Source organism: Phodopus roborovskii, unplaced genomic scaffold (assembly GCF_943737965.1).
Source record: "Phodopus roborovskii unplaced genomic scaffold, PHOROB, whole genome shotgun sequence".
Lineage (NCBI taxonomy): Eukaryota > Metazoa > Chordata > Mammalia > Rodentia > Cricetidae > Phodopus > Phodopus roborovskii.
Genome location: NW_026126407.1, coordinates 51,611,162 through 51,629,055, shown reverse-complemented (window position 1 = coordinate 51,629,055; position 17,894 = coordinate 51,611,162). Strand labels below are relative to the sequence as shown.

Sequence of the window (17,894 nt, the reverse complement as noted above, 5' to 3'; positions counted from 1 at the left end):
GTGATTTATAAGCAATGGCGATTTATTTGGCCTACAGTTCTGGATTCTGTGAAGTGCAGGGGCATAGTACTGGCATCAAGTGAGGGCCTTTATGCTGCTTTATAACATGGCAGAAGGGTGAAGAACATGTGTAAGACAGAGATGGAGAAAGAGCCTGGAGTAAGACAGATCCATGCCATGCTAACAAACACTCCCGACAGCATGGCATGAATGCTACCAGAAACACCCAGAACCAAATCTTCTCTTGTCTCAGTTTATGTTTTTATTGCTGCAAAAAGACACCATGACCACGACAACTCTTACAATGAAACCATTTAATTAGGATGGCTCAAATAGTTTCAGAGGTTTAGCCCATCGTCATCATTATCATCATGACAGGGAGCATGGCAGTATGCAGGTAGATGTGGTGTTGGATCTGAGGATGCTACATCTTACAGGCAACAGGAAGTCAACTGAATGTCACACTGAGGGAATCCAACAAAAGAGACCTCAAAGCCCACCCCCACAGTGACATATGTCCTCCAACAAGGCCATATCTCCTAATAGTGCCATTCCCTTGGGGGGGTCATCTTCTTTGAAACCACCACTGTCCCCTCTCATATTTTGTCATTTTGGTTGATTTGGGTATTATTGTTTTTCAAAAACAGTGCCTGGCACTGGAGCCCATGTTATCCTCAAACTCACAGCACCCCTTCTGCTTCAGTCTCCCAAGTACTGGGTTACAGGTGTGTGCCATCGTGTCTGGCCTGAAGTCCCACTTTTTGTTTGTTTGTTTGTTCGATTGATTGATTTTGTTTTTCAAGATTGTTTTCTCTGTGTAGCTTTGTAGACCAGGCTGGCCTCAAAGTCACAGAGATCCGCCTGCCTCTGCCTCCCCAGTGCTGGGATTAAAGGTGTGAGCCACCACCACCCTGCTTGAGGTCCACTTCTTAATACTGCTGGAGTGTGATTAAATTACAGTGCGGTGGATGGGGTGTGTTAGTGGGTGGAGTGCTCACCTAACATGTGTGAAGCCTGGGATCAATCCCTAGGCCTGTATAAACCAGGCACTGGTTTATGGTATGTGCTTGCAATCCCAGCACTCAGGAGCAGAAGCAAAAATATTAGAAGTTGAAAGTCATCCTTGGTTCCATAGGGAATTTGAGGCCAGCCCAGGCTTGAAGATCTCAGCTCAAAAATATAAAATAGAGACTAGTGAGATGAATCAGTCGTTAAGAGCACTTGCTTTTTTAGAGGTTCAGTTTCAAGCATCCACGTGGCAGATCCCAGCTGTTTGTAATTCTAGTTCTAGAGGTTCCAATCCCCTTTCTGAACTCTGCAGGTACTACATACAAATGGTGCACACACACACACACACACACACACACACACACATATATGCAGGCAAAACATTAGTATGCATAAAATAATAAATACAAATAAATTTAAAATCTTTTTTAAAATAAAAGAAAATAGGGCCAGCAAGAATGCTCAGTGGGTATGGTGCCTATTGAAGTCTGGTAGCCTAAGTTTGATCACTAGAATCCAACTCAAGTTGTCCTCTGAGCTGATTAAAGGGTGTGTTCATGCAAGCACACCCACCCTTACATACAAATAAGCATAATTAAAAAAATTTTTAATTGCCAGGTGGTGATGGCACAGGCCTTTACTCCCAGCACTTGGGAGGCAGAGGCAAGCAGACCTCTGTGAGTTTGAGGCCAGACTCGTCTATGAAGTGAATTCCAGGTCAACCAGGGATACACACAGAGAAACCATCTTGAAAAACCAAAACAATTTTTTTCAATTAAAAATAAAAGTAATAAAAGATAAGCTGCAAGATGAGTTCTATGGAAAGCCTTCAGAGTGTGGCACCTTCACCACTGTGAAAGCCTGTCTGTTCTGATGTGGCATTGCACCTTTTCTGGAAGAGGAGGTGAGAATGAGAGGTAGCCATGAAAGGTGAACCATGCTAGTTTCTACATACTGTGCATCAAACCCTGAAGGCTCCCCAGGGAATGGTGTATGCAGCCACAGCTCTGTAGAAAGGCAGTGCAAAGTGCCAGGTGGCCAGACTGTGGCTTTGTGCGTAGCTCCAGTGCTCTGTGTCATTGGACAAAGCCCCTGACTTCTCTGTGACTCTGTTTCCCATTCCGTAACATCAGGATGATGATATCACCTATCTCGTTATGATGTTCACAGCATGAAGATGCTGTCTTTAGGGTGCCAAAAACTCCCTGTCACACTGTCACACTCAGTGCCTAGCAAGTGTCATCTGAAGTTATGAGACTAGAATGTCAGAGACTGAGGGGACAGCTGGCCCTCCATGGAGTATCTCTCCCTCCCAGTTCTTCCTCTCTGCCTCAGGAAGGTATCTAAATGCTTTAGCGTTTAAGAAAAGATCTTCTAGAACATTCTTGGGGGTTTGGTATCATCCATAGGGAAGATGGCACACTGTAAACACTGTTTGCACCAGGCTCCAGAATAGAGAACAAGCTCCCAACTCCCAGAGGTGCTTTGACCCCATAGCCCTGCTTTGTATTACGTGTAAAAAAGGCTGCTGATATCCTTATGTGACAGTTGAGCCACACCAGAGCCTGGGAATTAACATGTCCCTTGTGTAATCAGTCAAGCATGGTAGCACACATCTGAAATCTCAGAATATGGGAGGTGGAGGCAAGAAGATCAGGAGTCTTAGGTCATCCTTGGCTACATACTGAGTTCAATATTAGCCTGTACTACGTGAGATCCTGTCTCAAAAAACCAAAATGGAACTAGTCATGCAAGCCTGACAACCAAATTTCAATACTCCAGAAAACAAACAAAAACCAAGATATGGATAGTGCCTGATGGTGCATGTCTTTAGTCCTAGTACTTGGGAGGCTAAGGCAGGATGATCTCTATGAGTTCCAGGCTAGCCTATTAGCTAGATATTCTCTCAGAAATAAACTGATGTGGATCTACAAGATGACTTACCAGGTAAAGACACTTGCCTGGTGATCTGAGTTTGATCCCCAGGACCCTCATATGGTACAAAGAGAAAACCCTCCCCCTCAAACTGGAACTGTCATCTGACAGCCACACCTGTGTCTTGGCATGCATACCACCCACAAGCCCCTATGCACAGCTAGGGCAGTACATATCCACAATTCTGGCACTCCTTCATGGAGCTATGAGGCAGAGATCAGAGACTCTCCTAAAAGCTGGTGGCCAACTAGACTAGACAGTACAGCAGCAGAAATGAGAAAGACCCTGCATCAACAAGAAAGAAGCTAGAACCAACTCCTAAAAGCTGTCCTTCAACCTCCACAAGTTCAAGAGTACATGCCCACATGTACAGGCACAAGCACAAGCACACACACACACACACACACACACACACACACACACACATGCTAAATAAAAACTTTAAAGGAGAGCTATGTCATTAACATTTTTAATTAAATAACCAACCCCTTGTTCCTGTGCCCAGCCGAAAACCAGTGGTGGGGCTGTGGGACTGATCTTTTAAATCCCTCTTTCCACCTAATCTTCGGCCCCCGGGACACTTTACCACAATCCCTCTTAAGTTGTCAAATCCAAGAATGGTGGCTGGAATTGCTGGCAAGTATGACATGTTTCTGAGGCTGCTGTCTTCTTAGGGAATCGGGAGCCAGAATGGAATCCCTATCAGCCTTGAAGGATTTCCTTTGCATCACTTCATTAACACAAAGTTACCAAGACAGACTCTCAGGTTTGGGAGAAGTCGGCTGCACATAAACAGATTAGAGGAGAGTTACACCCACCCCATCCTTCCTGAATCTGAGCTGGGTTAGTGACTGAGCTGGATAATGATGTGGTTCCAAAGTTTCCGTTACTAAACCAGGGCTGGAAGAAGATAGGAAAGCCTGTGCTGACAGGTCAGGGCACCCTCCCAGGGAGCCACAAGCCAGAGCCACACTGAGGGAGTAAGAGACAAAGGCAGGAGATAGATGACAGGAAGAAGGGGAAGGAACAAGGGAGAGAGGGAAGGGATATTTGCCCCAGAGAGATAAAGGACTGATCACCTCTGGTTAGAAAAGACAGATTTGTCCATAGGCAAATTGAAGCTTACAAAAGGAAAAGGGGAAACCCCATGTTAGGATGAGTTGGTTTGTTTTGATTAGGCATGTTAATTAGGTGAGCCAAATGGGGGCTTTTGATTGATGGGCTTCAATACTTTGATAGCTGGACCTTGGTAGTCAGCCTCAGGAAGAGGAGTGGACAAAGTAAAGAAATAGAACCTTGGTGGCTAGCTTTAGGAATGTAATCTAAGGGTCTTTAGCAAGGCAGAGGGAATCAAGAAAGAACAAGACCTGTCAGAGTCATGTTTGTCATGCTCGGGCTTGTGTTTGCCATCCCAGGACTGCTAGAGCCCTTCATCCTGTCTCCAAAAACAAAACACAATAAAGTAAAGTTAAATAAAACCTTAAGATAGATCTACCATATGCTCACCATTCCTAGATATTTACCCAAAAAAGACTGTGATTCAGCACAGCACAGAGATATCTGACTATCCATGTTTATCACAGCACTGTTCCCAGCAGCCAAGATAGGGCATTGGTCTAGATGCCTATCAGAAGATGATAAAGGGAATGTGATGCATATGCACAGTGGTGGTCTCTTCAGCTGTGAAGGATGAATCATGTGCTTTGCAGAAAAATGATTAGTACAAGAGATCGTCATTTAAGTGAAGTAAGCCAGACTCAGAAAGAAAAAACTATATGCTTTCTTTCATTTGCAGAATCTCGATTTTATTATTATTATGTCATTATATATACACACATATGAATGTGTGTACATGTACACACATACACACAAAACCCACCCCACTACCCCACCACACACACACACACACACACACACACACACAACCACACACGCACCATAAAAGTAGAACCATTTGGCAGAGGAAGGACAAGCTCTAAGCCCTGGGTTCTGTCCCGTGCACTATATGAAAACAGGCAAGGACATGATGGTACAAGTCTATAATTCCAGCACCTGGAAAGTGGAGGCAGGAGGATCAAGTGTCATCCTTGGCTATACAGCAAATTCAAGACCAGCCTGGGCTACATGAAACCTTTAAAAAAAAAATTCTGGAGTTCACTCCACTGAACCATACATGATTGGTTGTTCTCTGTGCCTTGATGACAACTTCAGTGTGCCTCAATGATGACTGTGGTGTGTGCACCACAGCTGCCTAGGTAACTGTGGGAACTTGAGGTAAGATTTGCTGGTAACACTGACTCTTTACTGGAGTCCACAGATATGAGGGATGACTAACATGAGATAAATGTCCCAACATCTCTGTCTTCATATCTCTATGTCCTCTGGGACTGCAGATGCTGATCACCTAAGAAGCATTCTATTCAAAGCTACAACACGGGTGGGCCTGGCTACTGCCCACTATGACTGCTAGTGTCCCTTCCAGCCCTTCCTGTACTTTCTCACCAGCTCACACATTGACCATCCCCCGGCTTTATCAGAAGGCCCAGACTAAACCACAAGGCCAGGATGCTACACAAGAGGATGAAGGCTGCAGCAGGAGAACCTCTAGAGTCCCTGGGCTCACCCACGGCCCACTGAGCTGGAAAACGGAGTGTGTGCACAAGAGGGAAACTGTGCCTGAGAGTAGCAGACAGGTGCCAGACTTTTCTCAATCCCCAGAAAGCTAAAACAAACAAACAAATCTAATGCCGTCCTTATTTAGTGGCAGTCCCGTTCTGCCTCCAGCACACCACAAGCCTGCTGCAGCTGAAGTCCTGAGCACAGGAAGACATTCCAAAAAAGGATGAGCTGGGGCTTGTTGCTAATGTATGGCTTGGGTTCTAAAGTTTGTTTGTTTTGCTTTGCTTTTTGGGGTTTTTTTGAGACAGGGTTTCTCTGGGTGAGCTTTTGTGAGTCATCACCTATGTTGGGGAGGCCTTTTCAGCTGCTGTAGCTATCTCTGAGTCACCCATATTCCAACCCTCACCCATACCTCTGTAAGAAACTGCCATTTAACACACTGGCTTACCAGGCTGGATTTGGAAGGAACTGTTCCTCCAATCCATTATTGGTGCCCTGAGGTGAACAGATATTTATTTTAATTTCCCCAGGAAAAGTCACACACACTGTTGAATAATAAATGATGACAGAACCCAGACAATGACATTAACAAAAGCTATCTACAGCCGAGAAGGAAGTCCCTGGCCCAGCTGTCTACCCAGCTTAAGTGTAACACCTTCAAGGGAGAAGCAGACATTGAGACAGAGACTATCAAGGCCAGAGCTTGCCTTCTCAGTGACCCAATCCTGGCAGTCAGAGAGAAGAAAGGCTTCTGAAGGAAGGGAGGGTGCTGGCAGGCCTGGCTTGCTGACAAGCCTCCTTTAGCAGCCCAAGCAAAGAACAGAAAGTCATGGTCCTCCAAGTCCACATAGTGGTGTCCAACCAGATCATTTAATACTGCATCCCCCAGAAGAGCAGCCTCTCAAAACAGTGTTCACTGGAGTAAGCTATGGCTACCTTGGCCTCACAGATATTTGTGAAGAGCCATTTGCTAGCCTTGACTGTATGAGCTAAGAATCAGCGTGTCAGCCATCCAGGTTCTCTCTGAAATCTCATAAGCACAGAGACTGCCATTGCCTCTGTGTGTCCAGGGCCGTTGAGCATCTTAGGCATCACTTGGCTTTGTGGCTACCCCACTCCAGCAACTGCTACGTCTCCATGTAGCCTTGCTTCCTCTGTGTGTACTACCTCTCTCTCTTCTCAGTACAGCAGTCAGATGTGGTTTGTGATCCACGAAGCTCAGCTCTAGGAGGACCTCATATGAACTAATTATGTCTAAAACACATCAGACATATAAACCCATCCTGAGGTCTTACAAAGAACATGAATTTTGGGAGGGACAGGATCTAATACAGATAGACAGCTGACCCTGATCATACACAGACCCTGAGAAGCATGGCTTAGGGAGGCTAGGGTTCAAGCACACACACAGGAGCTAGGCCTACCCAAATCTCTGTGGTAGCCTATTAGACTTGCAATGTGATGGGAGATGTCATTCTGTATATATGTTTCTCATACTGGTTAATGAATAAAGCACTGTTGGCCAATAGGAAAGGAAGATAGGAGGGACTAGGAGACAAGGAGGAGAGGAAGGAGAAGGGAGGAGTTAAGATGGAGAGTCTGGAGAGAGCAGGACGCCAGTGGGCTCTCCGGTAAGACCACGTGGAAATACATAGAAATGGGTTAATACTTAAGACAGAGCTAGCTGATAAGAAACTAGTACCTGGCCAACAGCATTATATCAAATACAGAGTCTCCTCGGTGTATTAATTGGGACTGGTGCGAGGTCGAGAAAAGATCAGCAGCGGGTGGAAAAACCTTACTCCTTACAGCAATGCCTCCACTGTACCTTGCCTTGGGCACTGGCCTGGGAGAAGAAGCTCCAAGAAAAGCAAACTCAAAGAAGTGTGAAGGCAGACACAATATAAACTGTGCTTTCAGGTGACATCATGGCCTTGGCCAGGAGGGTCCCAGGCACAGCTTGCTTTAACAAACTACACTCAACACGCTATTACTGTGTGTGTACCAGTGGTACACAGGCCACGGTGCATGGCATGGACCATCATTTCCAGTTTGTGCAAAGCAAGAGATGGAACCTTGGGCTTCGAGCATGCTAAGCAAGCACTGTATCAATTTACATATCCCCAGGCCCTTTTCTTGCAATTTTCTATGAGTTTGACATCATATAAAAATAAAAGGCTGCCGGATGGTGGTGGCTCATGCCTTTAAACCCAGAATTAGGGAGGCAGAAGCAGGCAAATCTGTGAGTTCGTGAGTAACCTGGTCTTCAGAACTAGTTCCAGGACAGCCAGGGCAGTTACACAGAGAAATCCTCTCTTGAAAAATAAATAAATAAATAAATAAATAAATAAATAAATAAATAAATAAATGCAGAGATAAACATAGAGAAACCCTCTCTTGAAAAATAATAGTTACCTATCGTCATTCCAGCCTTACCTTCCCTGAAGGAATTTGGAGGCACAGTGAGGGAAAATTAATAACTAAAAGATAAGGGACTCATGGCAAGAAGGGAAAACTCGAAAGAACAAGTGCTTCTACCAATAGATATAGATAACTTCCTGGCTGGAGAGTACATTCTCCCTGCTCCCCATTATCTTAAGGACAAGGCCACTGAGCCTGCCAGTCCTAGAGAAAGAAAACCCCCTAACCTTACAGGTGCACTAAACAATCCCGCCTCGTAAAAACTTTGTACTCTATGAAATCTCTGTAACCTTAGAAACCTTATGGGCTGAGACTAGCAGTCTCAAACCTCCCTTTGCCTTTAAAAAGGCTTCGCTATTGTAAGCGGGCACCTTACTCTTCTGATAGAGTGAGGTCCCAGCTGGTTCGGTTCTTAGCAATAAAAAACTTTTGCCTTTGCAGTCGGAGTCACTTCCTTGGAAGTTGAGGAAACCTGGTAGGTACAACAGCATAACCTCATAAACAGGAAGGTGTTCTGGCCCTTAGTACCTGGAAGCACCCGCCAGAAGCCTGGAGTCACATGGGACGGGCCCACGTGACCGGAGCCCCCAATCCAATATGGCGGCGCCCAGGGGTCACGGGCTGCTCTTCTTGCCCTCTCTGCTCGGCTTGCTCGGAGTGGCGTGGTGCAGCCTGGACTCGGGGTGAGTGCAGCTGCCAGGGCGGGCCTGGCTGGGGTCCCCCTGTCCGGCGTGCTCTCAGGCACAGCCCTCCGAGCTCATGATCGCCTGTCCCCGCAGGGTTTCCCGTGACGATGATCTGCTGCTGCCTTACCCGCTCGCGCGCACACGTCCCTCGCGGGACTGCGCCCGGGTACGCGCTGGTATCCGCGAGCAAGAGAGCTGGCCTCCGCCGCCCGCGACCCCTGACACCAGCCACCCCGCGGCCGTTCGCACCTTTGTGTCGCACTTCGAGGGCCGCGCGGTGGCCGGCCACCTGACACGGGTCGCCGCGCCTCTGCGCACTTTCTCGGTGCTGGAGCCCGGGGGACCCGGAGGCTGCGCGCAGAGGCGCCGCGCCACCGTGGAAGACACAGCCGTCCCGGCCGGTTGCCTCATCGCCCAGAACGGTGGCTTCTTCCGTATGAGCACCGGCGAGTGCTTGGGGAACGTGGTGAGCGATGGGCGGCTGGTGAGCAGTTCCGGGGGGCTGCAGAACGCGCAGTTCGGGATCCGCCGCGACGGGACCTTGGTCACCGGGTGAGGAGGTGGGGAGCCCCGGGGTGAGGGTTTCTGATGTGCTTCTAGAGCCAATGCTCCGTGCCCACATCACCTAACCAAACTTTCTATTATTCAGCTTAAGAGTGGAGACGCAAACAACTTTGAAGTTGTACTCGAGTGTCTTTGAACGCTTGCTCTGTGATCAGGCCACGTATGGGCCCTGGGGAGGCGAACATGAGCCTGAAGGCACAGTTTGTGCCTTAGTGAACTTTCCCTGGGATTAGAGAAAACAAACATTTCGTGTTCAGCGAAGCTGTGGAGCCAATTGGAGATAATATAGGGTTTGTGGAGAAGTTCCAGACAGCTAGCAGAAGACCTTTTGCTATCCCGGGTAGGCAAGGAGCTGGTCTAGTAGCCTCTTTGACAATTGACAGTTCCTGTATCTCTTGAAATTTGACAGCAGGCAGGCAGGAGTAGAAGATTGCGCCATCTAGTGTCCCAGCTCTCTTGCAAAAAGGCACAGTTTTTGTCAAGGCTGGAAACTGGGGTTTCCCAGCTCTTAGCCGCCCTTGGTTACAGTTTCTGGACCTACCCAGGCATCTTTGAAGCGCAGCCAGCGTCACAAGTGTTGGTCTTGGGTTGTTAACGACCTTAAAAGTTCTTTCAGTGACCAGCGCCTGCAGTTTCTCTTCCCTGGACCCTCAGTATTTCGTCCTCTCCACACTTTCACTGTCTCCCTTGCTCCTCTCTTGGGCTCCCCTTTCAAATTGTTCGGCTATCTTATTGCCATGGCCTCTATCTCAGTTGCCTCTACTGCTCTTTTTATTATGGTCTGGGGGTGCATCTGTGTGGGCCCATGTGGAGATGAGAGTTTGATTTCAAGTGCTTCCTATTGTTCTCTATCTTATTTGCTGATACAGGATCTAATTCTGGAACTCACTGATTCGTTTAAACTGGTTGGCCAGCAACCCCCAACTGTCCTCTGGTTTCCCCAGTCCATCCCCCACCACTAGAGTTACAGGTGTGTGCTGCCTCACCCAGCTTTTACATGGGTGCTGGGGACCTACTCAGGTCCTCATGCTTGGGTGAAAAGACTTTTACCAATTGATCTATCCAGTCCATCCTACTTGTTAGCTGCCAAGCAGCTGCCTATTCTGTCCATTTGTAGCTCAATGCTACTTCTTTGTGTTATCAGGTCAGTACATGTTACTAGAGATGGCAAGAAAAGAAAGTTCTTTCATTGTGTCTAATGTAGAGGAGGCAGGAAAGGAGAGCATCTTCCAGCTCACTTCCCAACTTAACTGTCCACTTGCTTACAAATCCAGAGAAGGGATGTCTGCACCAGTCACAGCACACCTCGAATGCAAATGAAGGCTTGCATTTGCACCAATCACAGCCTTGCCTTTTTAGCAACCATCACAACAGTCCTGCTACACTACCAGGGGAATAGTTACAGGAAAACGTTTGACACATACTGTTTCAAACAGCCCTGACTGAGGCTATACCTTCAGGAACAAGAGCAAGCAGGTTCAGTCTTTGTGTGACTGCCTCGAAGTGTCTGGAGTGTTCTAGACTGCTGCTGCTGTCATAAGGCTGGTCTGGTTGGCTGTTTGACTTTTGCTTAAGCAGCTGCTAATTAGTGAATCAATTACAGAAACCCCTGGAGCTGTTGCTGCCCATGAGTGAGCTTCTTGCCTCCCCGATTCTAGGTACCTATCTGAGGAGGAGGTTCTGGACACTGTAAATCCATTCGTGCAGCTGCTGAGTGGAGTTGTGTGGCTCATCCGCAATGGAAGCATCTACATCAACGAGAGCCAAGTCACAGAGTGTGATGAGACACAGGAGACAGGTCAGGGAGTCAGCTGTAGCACTTTTTTATTGTTATTACGTTTTTATTTATTTACTTTGTGTGTTCAGTGGGGGGGGCACATGCCATAGTGTGGGGGAGGTCAGAGGACAGCTAGTTCTCTCCTTCCACCTTGTGAGCCCTGAGTATTGAACTCAGGCTATCAAATGTGATGGGAGGCCCCTTTACCCACTGAGCCACCTTCTTTGCCCTAGCATTAGCTTTCTTGAAACCTAGGAACAGTGTGAGTAGACTATACTTCAGTGCTCCCAAACATTTACTGAGCAGCTATTTAGTGCTTAGCACTACAGTGGGAGTCATGGGAATTCAGTCTTACTTAGAATACATAAAAAGGGCCAGGTGTTAGTGGTGCACCTTTAGTCCCAGCATTCTGGAGGCAGAGGCAGATGGATCTCTGTGAGTTCGAGACCAGCCTGGTCTACAAAAGCTAGTTTCAGGACAGGCTCCAAAACCACACAGAAACCTGTCTCAAAAAACCAAAACAACAACAACAACAACAAAAAAAAGAAGAATATATAAGAAGGAAAATATTGACAATAAGCCGGAAAGAACTGACAAATGCCAAGAAAAGGTCAGGGAGGGGAGGGAAAGGGGACCGGTGGGGAACAGATGCACCGGTAGAGTGAGCAAAGTGCTGCAGGTCTCTGTTACAGTGGCCTCTGCATAGCCTTGGAGCTTGTCATAAATGCAGGCCCATGAGCCCACCCACCTCAGACCTCCCGTTCAGGAACCGCTGGTTAAGTCCTAACAACCTGAATGTGCAGGCTTTTCCTTGGTGACTCTGATGGATGCTCAAGTGTAAGAACCACTTGGGTGTGGACTAGTGAATTAACTTAGTCATTAAAATGTTTGCCTTGAAAGTGTGAGAACCTGAGTTCGAGCCCCAGAATACACATAAAAAGCCGAGTGCTGCGGCCCACACTTGCAGTCCCAGGGATGGAGAGATGGGAAGTGGAGAAAGGTGGGTCTCTGAATAGCCAGATAGCCTGACCTACCTGATAACATTCCAGGCTAACAAGAGACCCCGTCTCAAACAGAAAGTGGAAGGCATCTGAGGAGCAGCACCTGAGGTTGTCCTCTGTCCCCCACAGGCATGTGCACATGTATGCACACCTCCACAGTGCAAAATGCTGGGGTGGAAAAGGGTGCTTTGGTCCTGAAGTCTCTGCTATTTCAGGGTGGAGAGTGGGGCAGGGGGCTGACTGAGGAGGCTGTCTGTAGAGCAGAGAACAAGCTATCAGAAGACCCCAGGGCAGAGGCATGCAGTTTCCAACCAGAGTGCCCTCAGGCTGAGAGTAACTGCTAGGAAAAAGAAACAACAGAAGTGAGACCAGGGGCTTCATGCGCGGCCTGTGGGTTTTGTTCTACCAACATAGAGGTTTCTATTGGAGACTGAGGTCACATGAAGAGTTTACTGGCTGTGGCATGGAGGCTCCCTGAAGGTGGAGCTGGGATCAGGTTCAATGATCCAGTACTTGCCTTGCATTCATAAGGTGCTGGGATCCTTCCCTGGCACCATCAAAAGAGAAAATTGAAGGGCATAGAAAGCTGGGTAACCAGCCAGGCCTCTTCTCCTTCAGGTTCTTTTAGCAAATTTGTGAACGTGATATCAGCCAGGACAGCTGTGGGTCATGACCGTAAGGGGCAGCTCGTACTCTTCCATGCAGATGGACAGACGGAGCAGCGTGGGTGAGTCCCAGGAAACCTCAGGGATGTTTGCACCAGTTTCCCCTCACCTTCCAATAGTTTCTGGGACAGTGGGTGGAACAAGACAGCTTTGGGGCCATTTCGGAAGTTTCCCATGAGGAGTGGTAGTATTTTCCTTTTGACAAAAGTGAGGCAGTTAAGCCAGAGCCCACGGGGCTCAGCTACATACCCCTCGGCACAGCATCAACCTGTGGGAGATGGCGGAGTTCCTGCTGAAACAAGACGTGATCAATGCCATCAACCTGGATGGAGGTGGTTCTGCCACCTTTGTGCTCAACGGGACCCTGGCCAGTTACCCCTCAGATCACTGGTAAGAGCACCTCAGCCACCTTTGTGATGGGGAAGCCCTGGCCTACCTCCAACCATCTCACTCAGTCAGTATTGAGACCCTGCTGTGTGTCAGGCCCTGGGTCTCCTGTGTGAGCAGAAGAGCCGAGTTCTCTTTCCTCAGCACGCCTGGGAATCTGGGATGGTAGTCAGGATGGTGAAGTAAGGCTGAGGAAATGGCTGCTCAGCACTGAGGGAGCCTTCCACCCAAAGGCACAGTGTATGCAAGGGGGAGAGCTTAAAATGGCCCAATGAGAGGCTGGAGCTATCATTCAGCAGGATGTGCCTTGCAAGCAGAAAGCCTGAGTTTAAACTCCAGAACCCACATTAAAAAGCCGGATGTGAGTGGCACATGCTTGCAATCCCTGTATTGAGGAGGGAGAGACAGGTGAACCTGACACTCAGGCTAGCCAGCCTCACCTGCTTGTCAAGGTCCAGGCCAGAGAGAGATAAACAACATGAATTAAACAAAAATGTAGCTAGTGGGTATCTAAAGTTGTCCTGAACCCATGCGTACATGCACATGTGCCTCCTCTAGCATGTGTGTGAGCACAGGTACACATGCAGGAGCACAAGTGTCTGAATGGAGAGGGAGAGAGGCTGGAGCAGCCTTCATAGGCTGCAGCAGGGACTTAAGAGGCCATCTGGTGCCAGCACCAAGGCCCAGACCTCTCCTCACAATGAATCCCCACAGCCAGGACAACATGTGGCGCTGTCCCCGCCGGGTTTCCACCGTGGTATGTGTGCATAAACCCCTCTGCCAGCCACCCAACTGCAGTGGCCATGGGACCTGTGTGGATGGCCATTGTGAATGCACCAGCCACTTCTGGCGAGGTGCCGCCTGCAGCGAGCTAGACTGTGGCCCCTCCAACTGCAGCCAGCATGGGCTGTGCACCGAGAGTGAGTGGGGAGCCCCCCAGGAGGGTGGTGTTCTGACGGGACCCCAGTTCTCGCAGGCCAGGTCTGCCTCTGCTCTCACCTGACCTCCATGCTCTTGTCTCTGCAGCTGGCTGCCACTGTGAAGCTGGATGGACAGGATCCAACTGCAGTGAAGGTGAGAGCTACCAGGGGCCTCTTCTCACTTCACACGCAAATCTCTTTATGTCCTCCCTGGGTTTGCTGAAAAATTCCCACCAAGTAGGAGGCTGGGGATTTTAGCACCGGCCACTCAGTTCCAAAGACCTACAGCAAAAAGCAAGGTGTGACCAGGCCACACACCTGAGAGAGAGGTCCACCAAAGTCCTTAACACCCCGAAAGCAGCCCCTGGTGTTCCTAGGCATGGGTAGTGTCCTCCAGTGTTAGCCTGAGTGGACTTCCCATTTTCTGTCTCTTCACCTTAAATCCAGGTGATATACTTGTTTTTTATTTGAGACAGGGTCTTAATTCAGCCCAGGCTGTCCTCTAATTCACTATGTAGCCAAGGATGGTCTTGAACACCTACTTCCTGCTTCCATCTCCCAAGTGCAGGGATTATAGGCATATGCTACCATGCCCAGCTCTGTGGGCATGCTTGTGGGCTCTGTGCACATCAGGTAAGTATTCTAGAAACTGAGCCACAACCCTGTTTACAACTAGGTTACCTTTGAGGGCTGGCCCCAGGGATCAGGAGGCATCTCAGCATGGGCCTGCACACATCCAGAAGACAGGCTGTCCTGCTACCCCAGGTGAAACATACCTGTCATCATTTCCTCTCCACAGAGTGTCCTCTGGGCTGGTATGGGCCAGGTTGCCAGAGGCCTTGCCAGTGTGAACACCAGTGTCCCTGTGACCCCCAGACTGGCAACTGCAGCATCTCCCAAGGTACATGGCCTCCTGGAACCCTTGGGGCAGGTCTGGGGTAGGCAGACCCTCCTCAACCCTTCATCTTCTGTCTGGTGTCTTACAGTGAAGCAGTGTCTGTGGCCAACTGAGGCCACACCAAGGGCAGGAGAGCTGGCCTTTTTCACCAGGTAGGTCTTTCAACACAGGTAGAATCTCCTCACTCCATCCATAAGGCCTGGTGCCTTGCCAGGCACTGGCCAGGCCAGGAGATTGCAGGTGATCCTCTACTTTGTAAGCTCAGGGACAGAAGTGTGAGTGAGAATGACCCAGGCCACTGCCCAGTGGGAGTCAAAGGTGTCAGATTATGGGCTTGATCTCCCTAGCCATAGAGACTCTACTCAGATCCTGGAGCCGGTCTGTAGAGAAGGACTCTCACTTCTGGACTCTTCCATGTGTGCAGGCTTTGTTTTGCTGTTACTCCCTCTCTGCTGCTTTCTGGGTCTCCAGCTCCATTCCCAGAGGGCTCGTGGGGAGGATTGTGAAGCTGGGGAGGTAGCTCAATCAGCAGATTGTTTGCCCAGCATGCTGAAAGCTCTGGGTCCAATCCCCAGCACTTCATAAGCCAGGTGTGGTGGCACATGCCTGTATTTCCAGTACTTGGGAGGTGGAGGCAGGAGGATCAGAAGTCTAAGGTCATCAGGAGTTTAAGGCCAACTGGGGAGGTATAAGACCCTAAATAAATAGATTCTTGAACTGGGCCTTCCGGCCTGTTATCCCAGCTACTCTCAGAGGCTGAAGCAGGAGGTTAGCAAATTCAGGGCTAGCTTGAGTTCAAAACCAACCTAGGCAACTTAGTGAGACCCTGTTACAACATAAAAAGTGAAAAGGGGGCTGAGGTTGTATTTAGCTCAGTGGTGGAGCATTTGCCCTAGCATGCACAAGGCACTAGGTTCAATTCCTAGTACTTCAAAAATTACATTAGTGATAATCTGAAAAGCAGTAATGCTCACATTAAAAGTGTGTGTGTGTGTGTGTATTTGCAAGCAGTGGTGGTACACACCTATATACCTTTAGTTCCAACACGCAGGAGTCAGAGGCAGGCAGATCTCTGAGTTTGGGGCCAGCCTTTTCTACAAATTCCAGGACAAAACAAAACAAAAAAATGTGTGTGTGTGTCTGTGTGTAAAGGCAGGCAGATCTCCGAGTTTGAGGCCAGACTCCTCTATAGAGAGAGTTCCAGGACCCAGAGAAACAGTGTCTCAAAGCAACAACAACAAAAAAACCTCCTCTGGGCTAGAGAGATGGCTCTGTGGTTGAGAGAACTGGCTGTTCTTCCAGAGGACCTGGATTCAATTCCTAGCACCCACTTAGCAGCTCACAACTGTCTGTGACTCCAGTTCCAGGAAATCTAACATCCTCATACAGACAATACACGGAGGCAAAACATCAATGCACATAAAGTAAAAAATAAAGAAGTGTCTGTCTTTGTGTGTGTGCACACACATGCACATGTACCCCAACCTTAGTTGTTTTTCCCAGTATCTGTCTACCTTGTTTTTTATTGGCCTGAAGCTTGCAAATTAGGTTAGACTAGCTTACCTGTGAGCTCCACCTTCCAAGCAAGGTGATGGCAGTGTGTACCATCATTCCTTGCTTTTAAGAAGTACCTTCTAGCGAGGTAGTGATGGTGCACACCTTTAATCCCAGAACTTGGGAGGCAGAGGCAGGCTAATCTCTGTGAGTTTGAGGCCAGCCTGGTCAGCAAAGTGAGTTCCAGGACAAGCTCTAAAGCAATACAGAGAAACCCTGTCTCAAAAACAAGCAACAACAACCAAAAAAAGTACCTTCTAGTGACCAAACTTGGGTCTTCATGTTTACAAGACAAGCATGAGCTATTTCCCCAATTCTTGAAATATTTTTAACATCTTTAAAACATCAGAGAATGTTTCTCTTATTCCCTGCATGTGTCTTTGGTATGCCCAAGGTTCCCACCCAGCCTACTGGGCTCAGCATTCCCCATATGGGTTCTAGATTCTCCAAAGCTACTTCTCAGCACGCCCCCCCCAAGTCTCCCTTCTGTCCTAGGACCACGTGGCTGGCACTTACCCTCATCCTAGTTTCCCTGTTGCTGATCAGCATTGTGGTCAATGTGAACTTGCTCCTGGGCTCCAAGACAGAGAGAAACCGACACCTTGATGGGGACTATGTATACCACCCCCTGCAGGAGATAAATGGGGAACTTCTGGTTGCAGAGAAGGAGCAAACAGAAGACTCTTGCAACCCCTTCAAGGACTGACAGACCTGGGCTGCCCAATGGCATGCTCCTCATTGTCCCTGCTCCTTACTTATGGGGAAGGATGTGAGGCCACCAGCATGGATGCTGCACGCTCCACTCCTCACCTGGCCATGCTCTACCTGTCTCCATTCTGTGGCTCATGCCACCCTAAGCAATACAGAGTTCTGGAGAGCCTGTACCTGCTTCCCTGCCTGCCTGTGTCTGCTGCCCAGAGGCCTGTCTCCCACAGGGGTCTCATCACTGCCAAAGAGTCCCAGGAGGCCACTAGCAAATGAAACTCTAGCCCAATCATGACAAGTGGCCAACTCTCCTGGACCGCCTGCACAGGGGTAGAGTAGCTTCTGCCCCAGTCCAGCCACGGCATACCGCCTCTTATGCAGCCTCATTGCCGAATTGCCAACTAGAATTCTGCATCCTGTCACAGGAAGCTCCTCATATGAAGGGATGGGGAGCCTGGCTTTGGTGGCACACGTCTTTAATCCCAGCACTTGGGAGGCAGAGGCAGGCAGATCTCTGTGAGTTCGAGACCAGCCTGGTCTACAAGAACTAGTTCCAGGACAGCTTCCAAAACCACAGAGAAACCCTGTTTCAAAAGAAAGAAAGAAAGGAAGAAAGAAAGAAAGAAAGGAAGAAAGACAGAAAGAGGAGGGATGGGGCGAGATGGAAGTCACCATGTTTACAGACCTATTTTTTTGTTGTCCTCCCCAATACTTGAGTTTTCTAATACTTGAATAAATTGGTATACTAAAATGA

The 17,894-nt window shown here is 48.6% G+C and overlaps 1 protein-coding gene across 2 annotated transcripts; it reads left to right on the top strand.

Moving 5' to 3' along the window:
* The first annotated feature begins 8,553 nt into the window (after nucleotides 1–8,553).
* Nagpa (N-acetylglucosamine-1-phosphodiester alpha-N-acetylglucosaminidase) lies at nucleotides 8,554–17,894 on the top strand. 2 transcript variants are annotated; one of them, XM_051181362.1, is made up of 10 exons: nucleotides 8,555–8,666; nucleotides 8,763–9,221; nucleotides 10,892–11,031; nucleotides 12,630–12,738; nucleotides 12,938–13,066; nucleotides 13,778–13,983; nucleotides 14,090–14,137; nucleotides 14,783–14,884; nucleotides 14,970–15,033; nucleotides 16,931–17,894. In XM_051181362.1, exons 1-10 carry the CDS (start codon nucleotides 8,581–8,583, stop codon nucleotides 17,139–17,141), a joined length of 1,554 nt encoding a protein of 517 aa, XP_051037319.1. In that variant the 5' UTR covers nucleotides 8,555–8,580; the 3' UTR covers nucleotides 17,142–17,894. The 2 variants fall into 2 exon arrangements, with proteins under 2 accessions (XP_051037320.1, XP_051037319.1); XM_051181363.1 differs by lacking the exon at nucleotides 12,938–13,066 and having other exon boundaries at nucleotides 8,554–8,666.

Bases quoted from the DNA above. Each gene is read 5' to 3' on its own strand.
- Nagpa (XM_051181362.1), top strand. From the start codon at position 8,581: ATGGCGGCGCCCAGGGGTCACGGGCTGCTCTTCTTGCCCTCTCTGCTC. The intron at 9,222-10,891 runs GTGAGGAGGTGG...CCCCGATTCTAG, and splicing joins GACGGGACCTTGGTCACCGG to GTACCTATCTGAGGAGGAGG. The intron at 13,984-14,089 runs GTGAGTGGGGAG...TTGTCTCTGCAG, and splicing joins GCATGGGCTGTGCACCGAGA to CTGGCTGCCACTGTGAAGCT.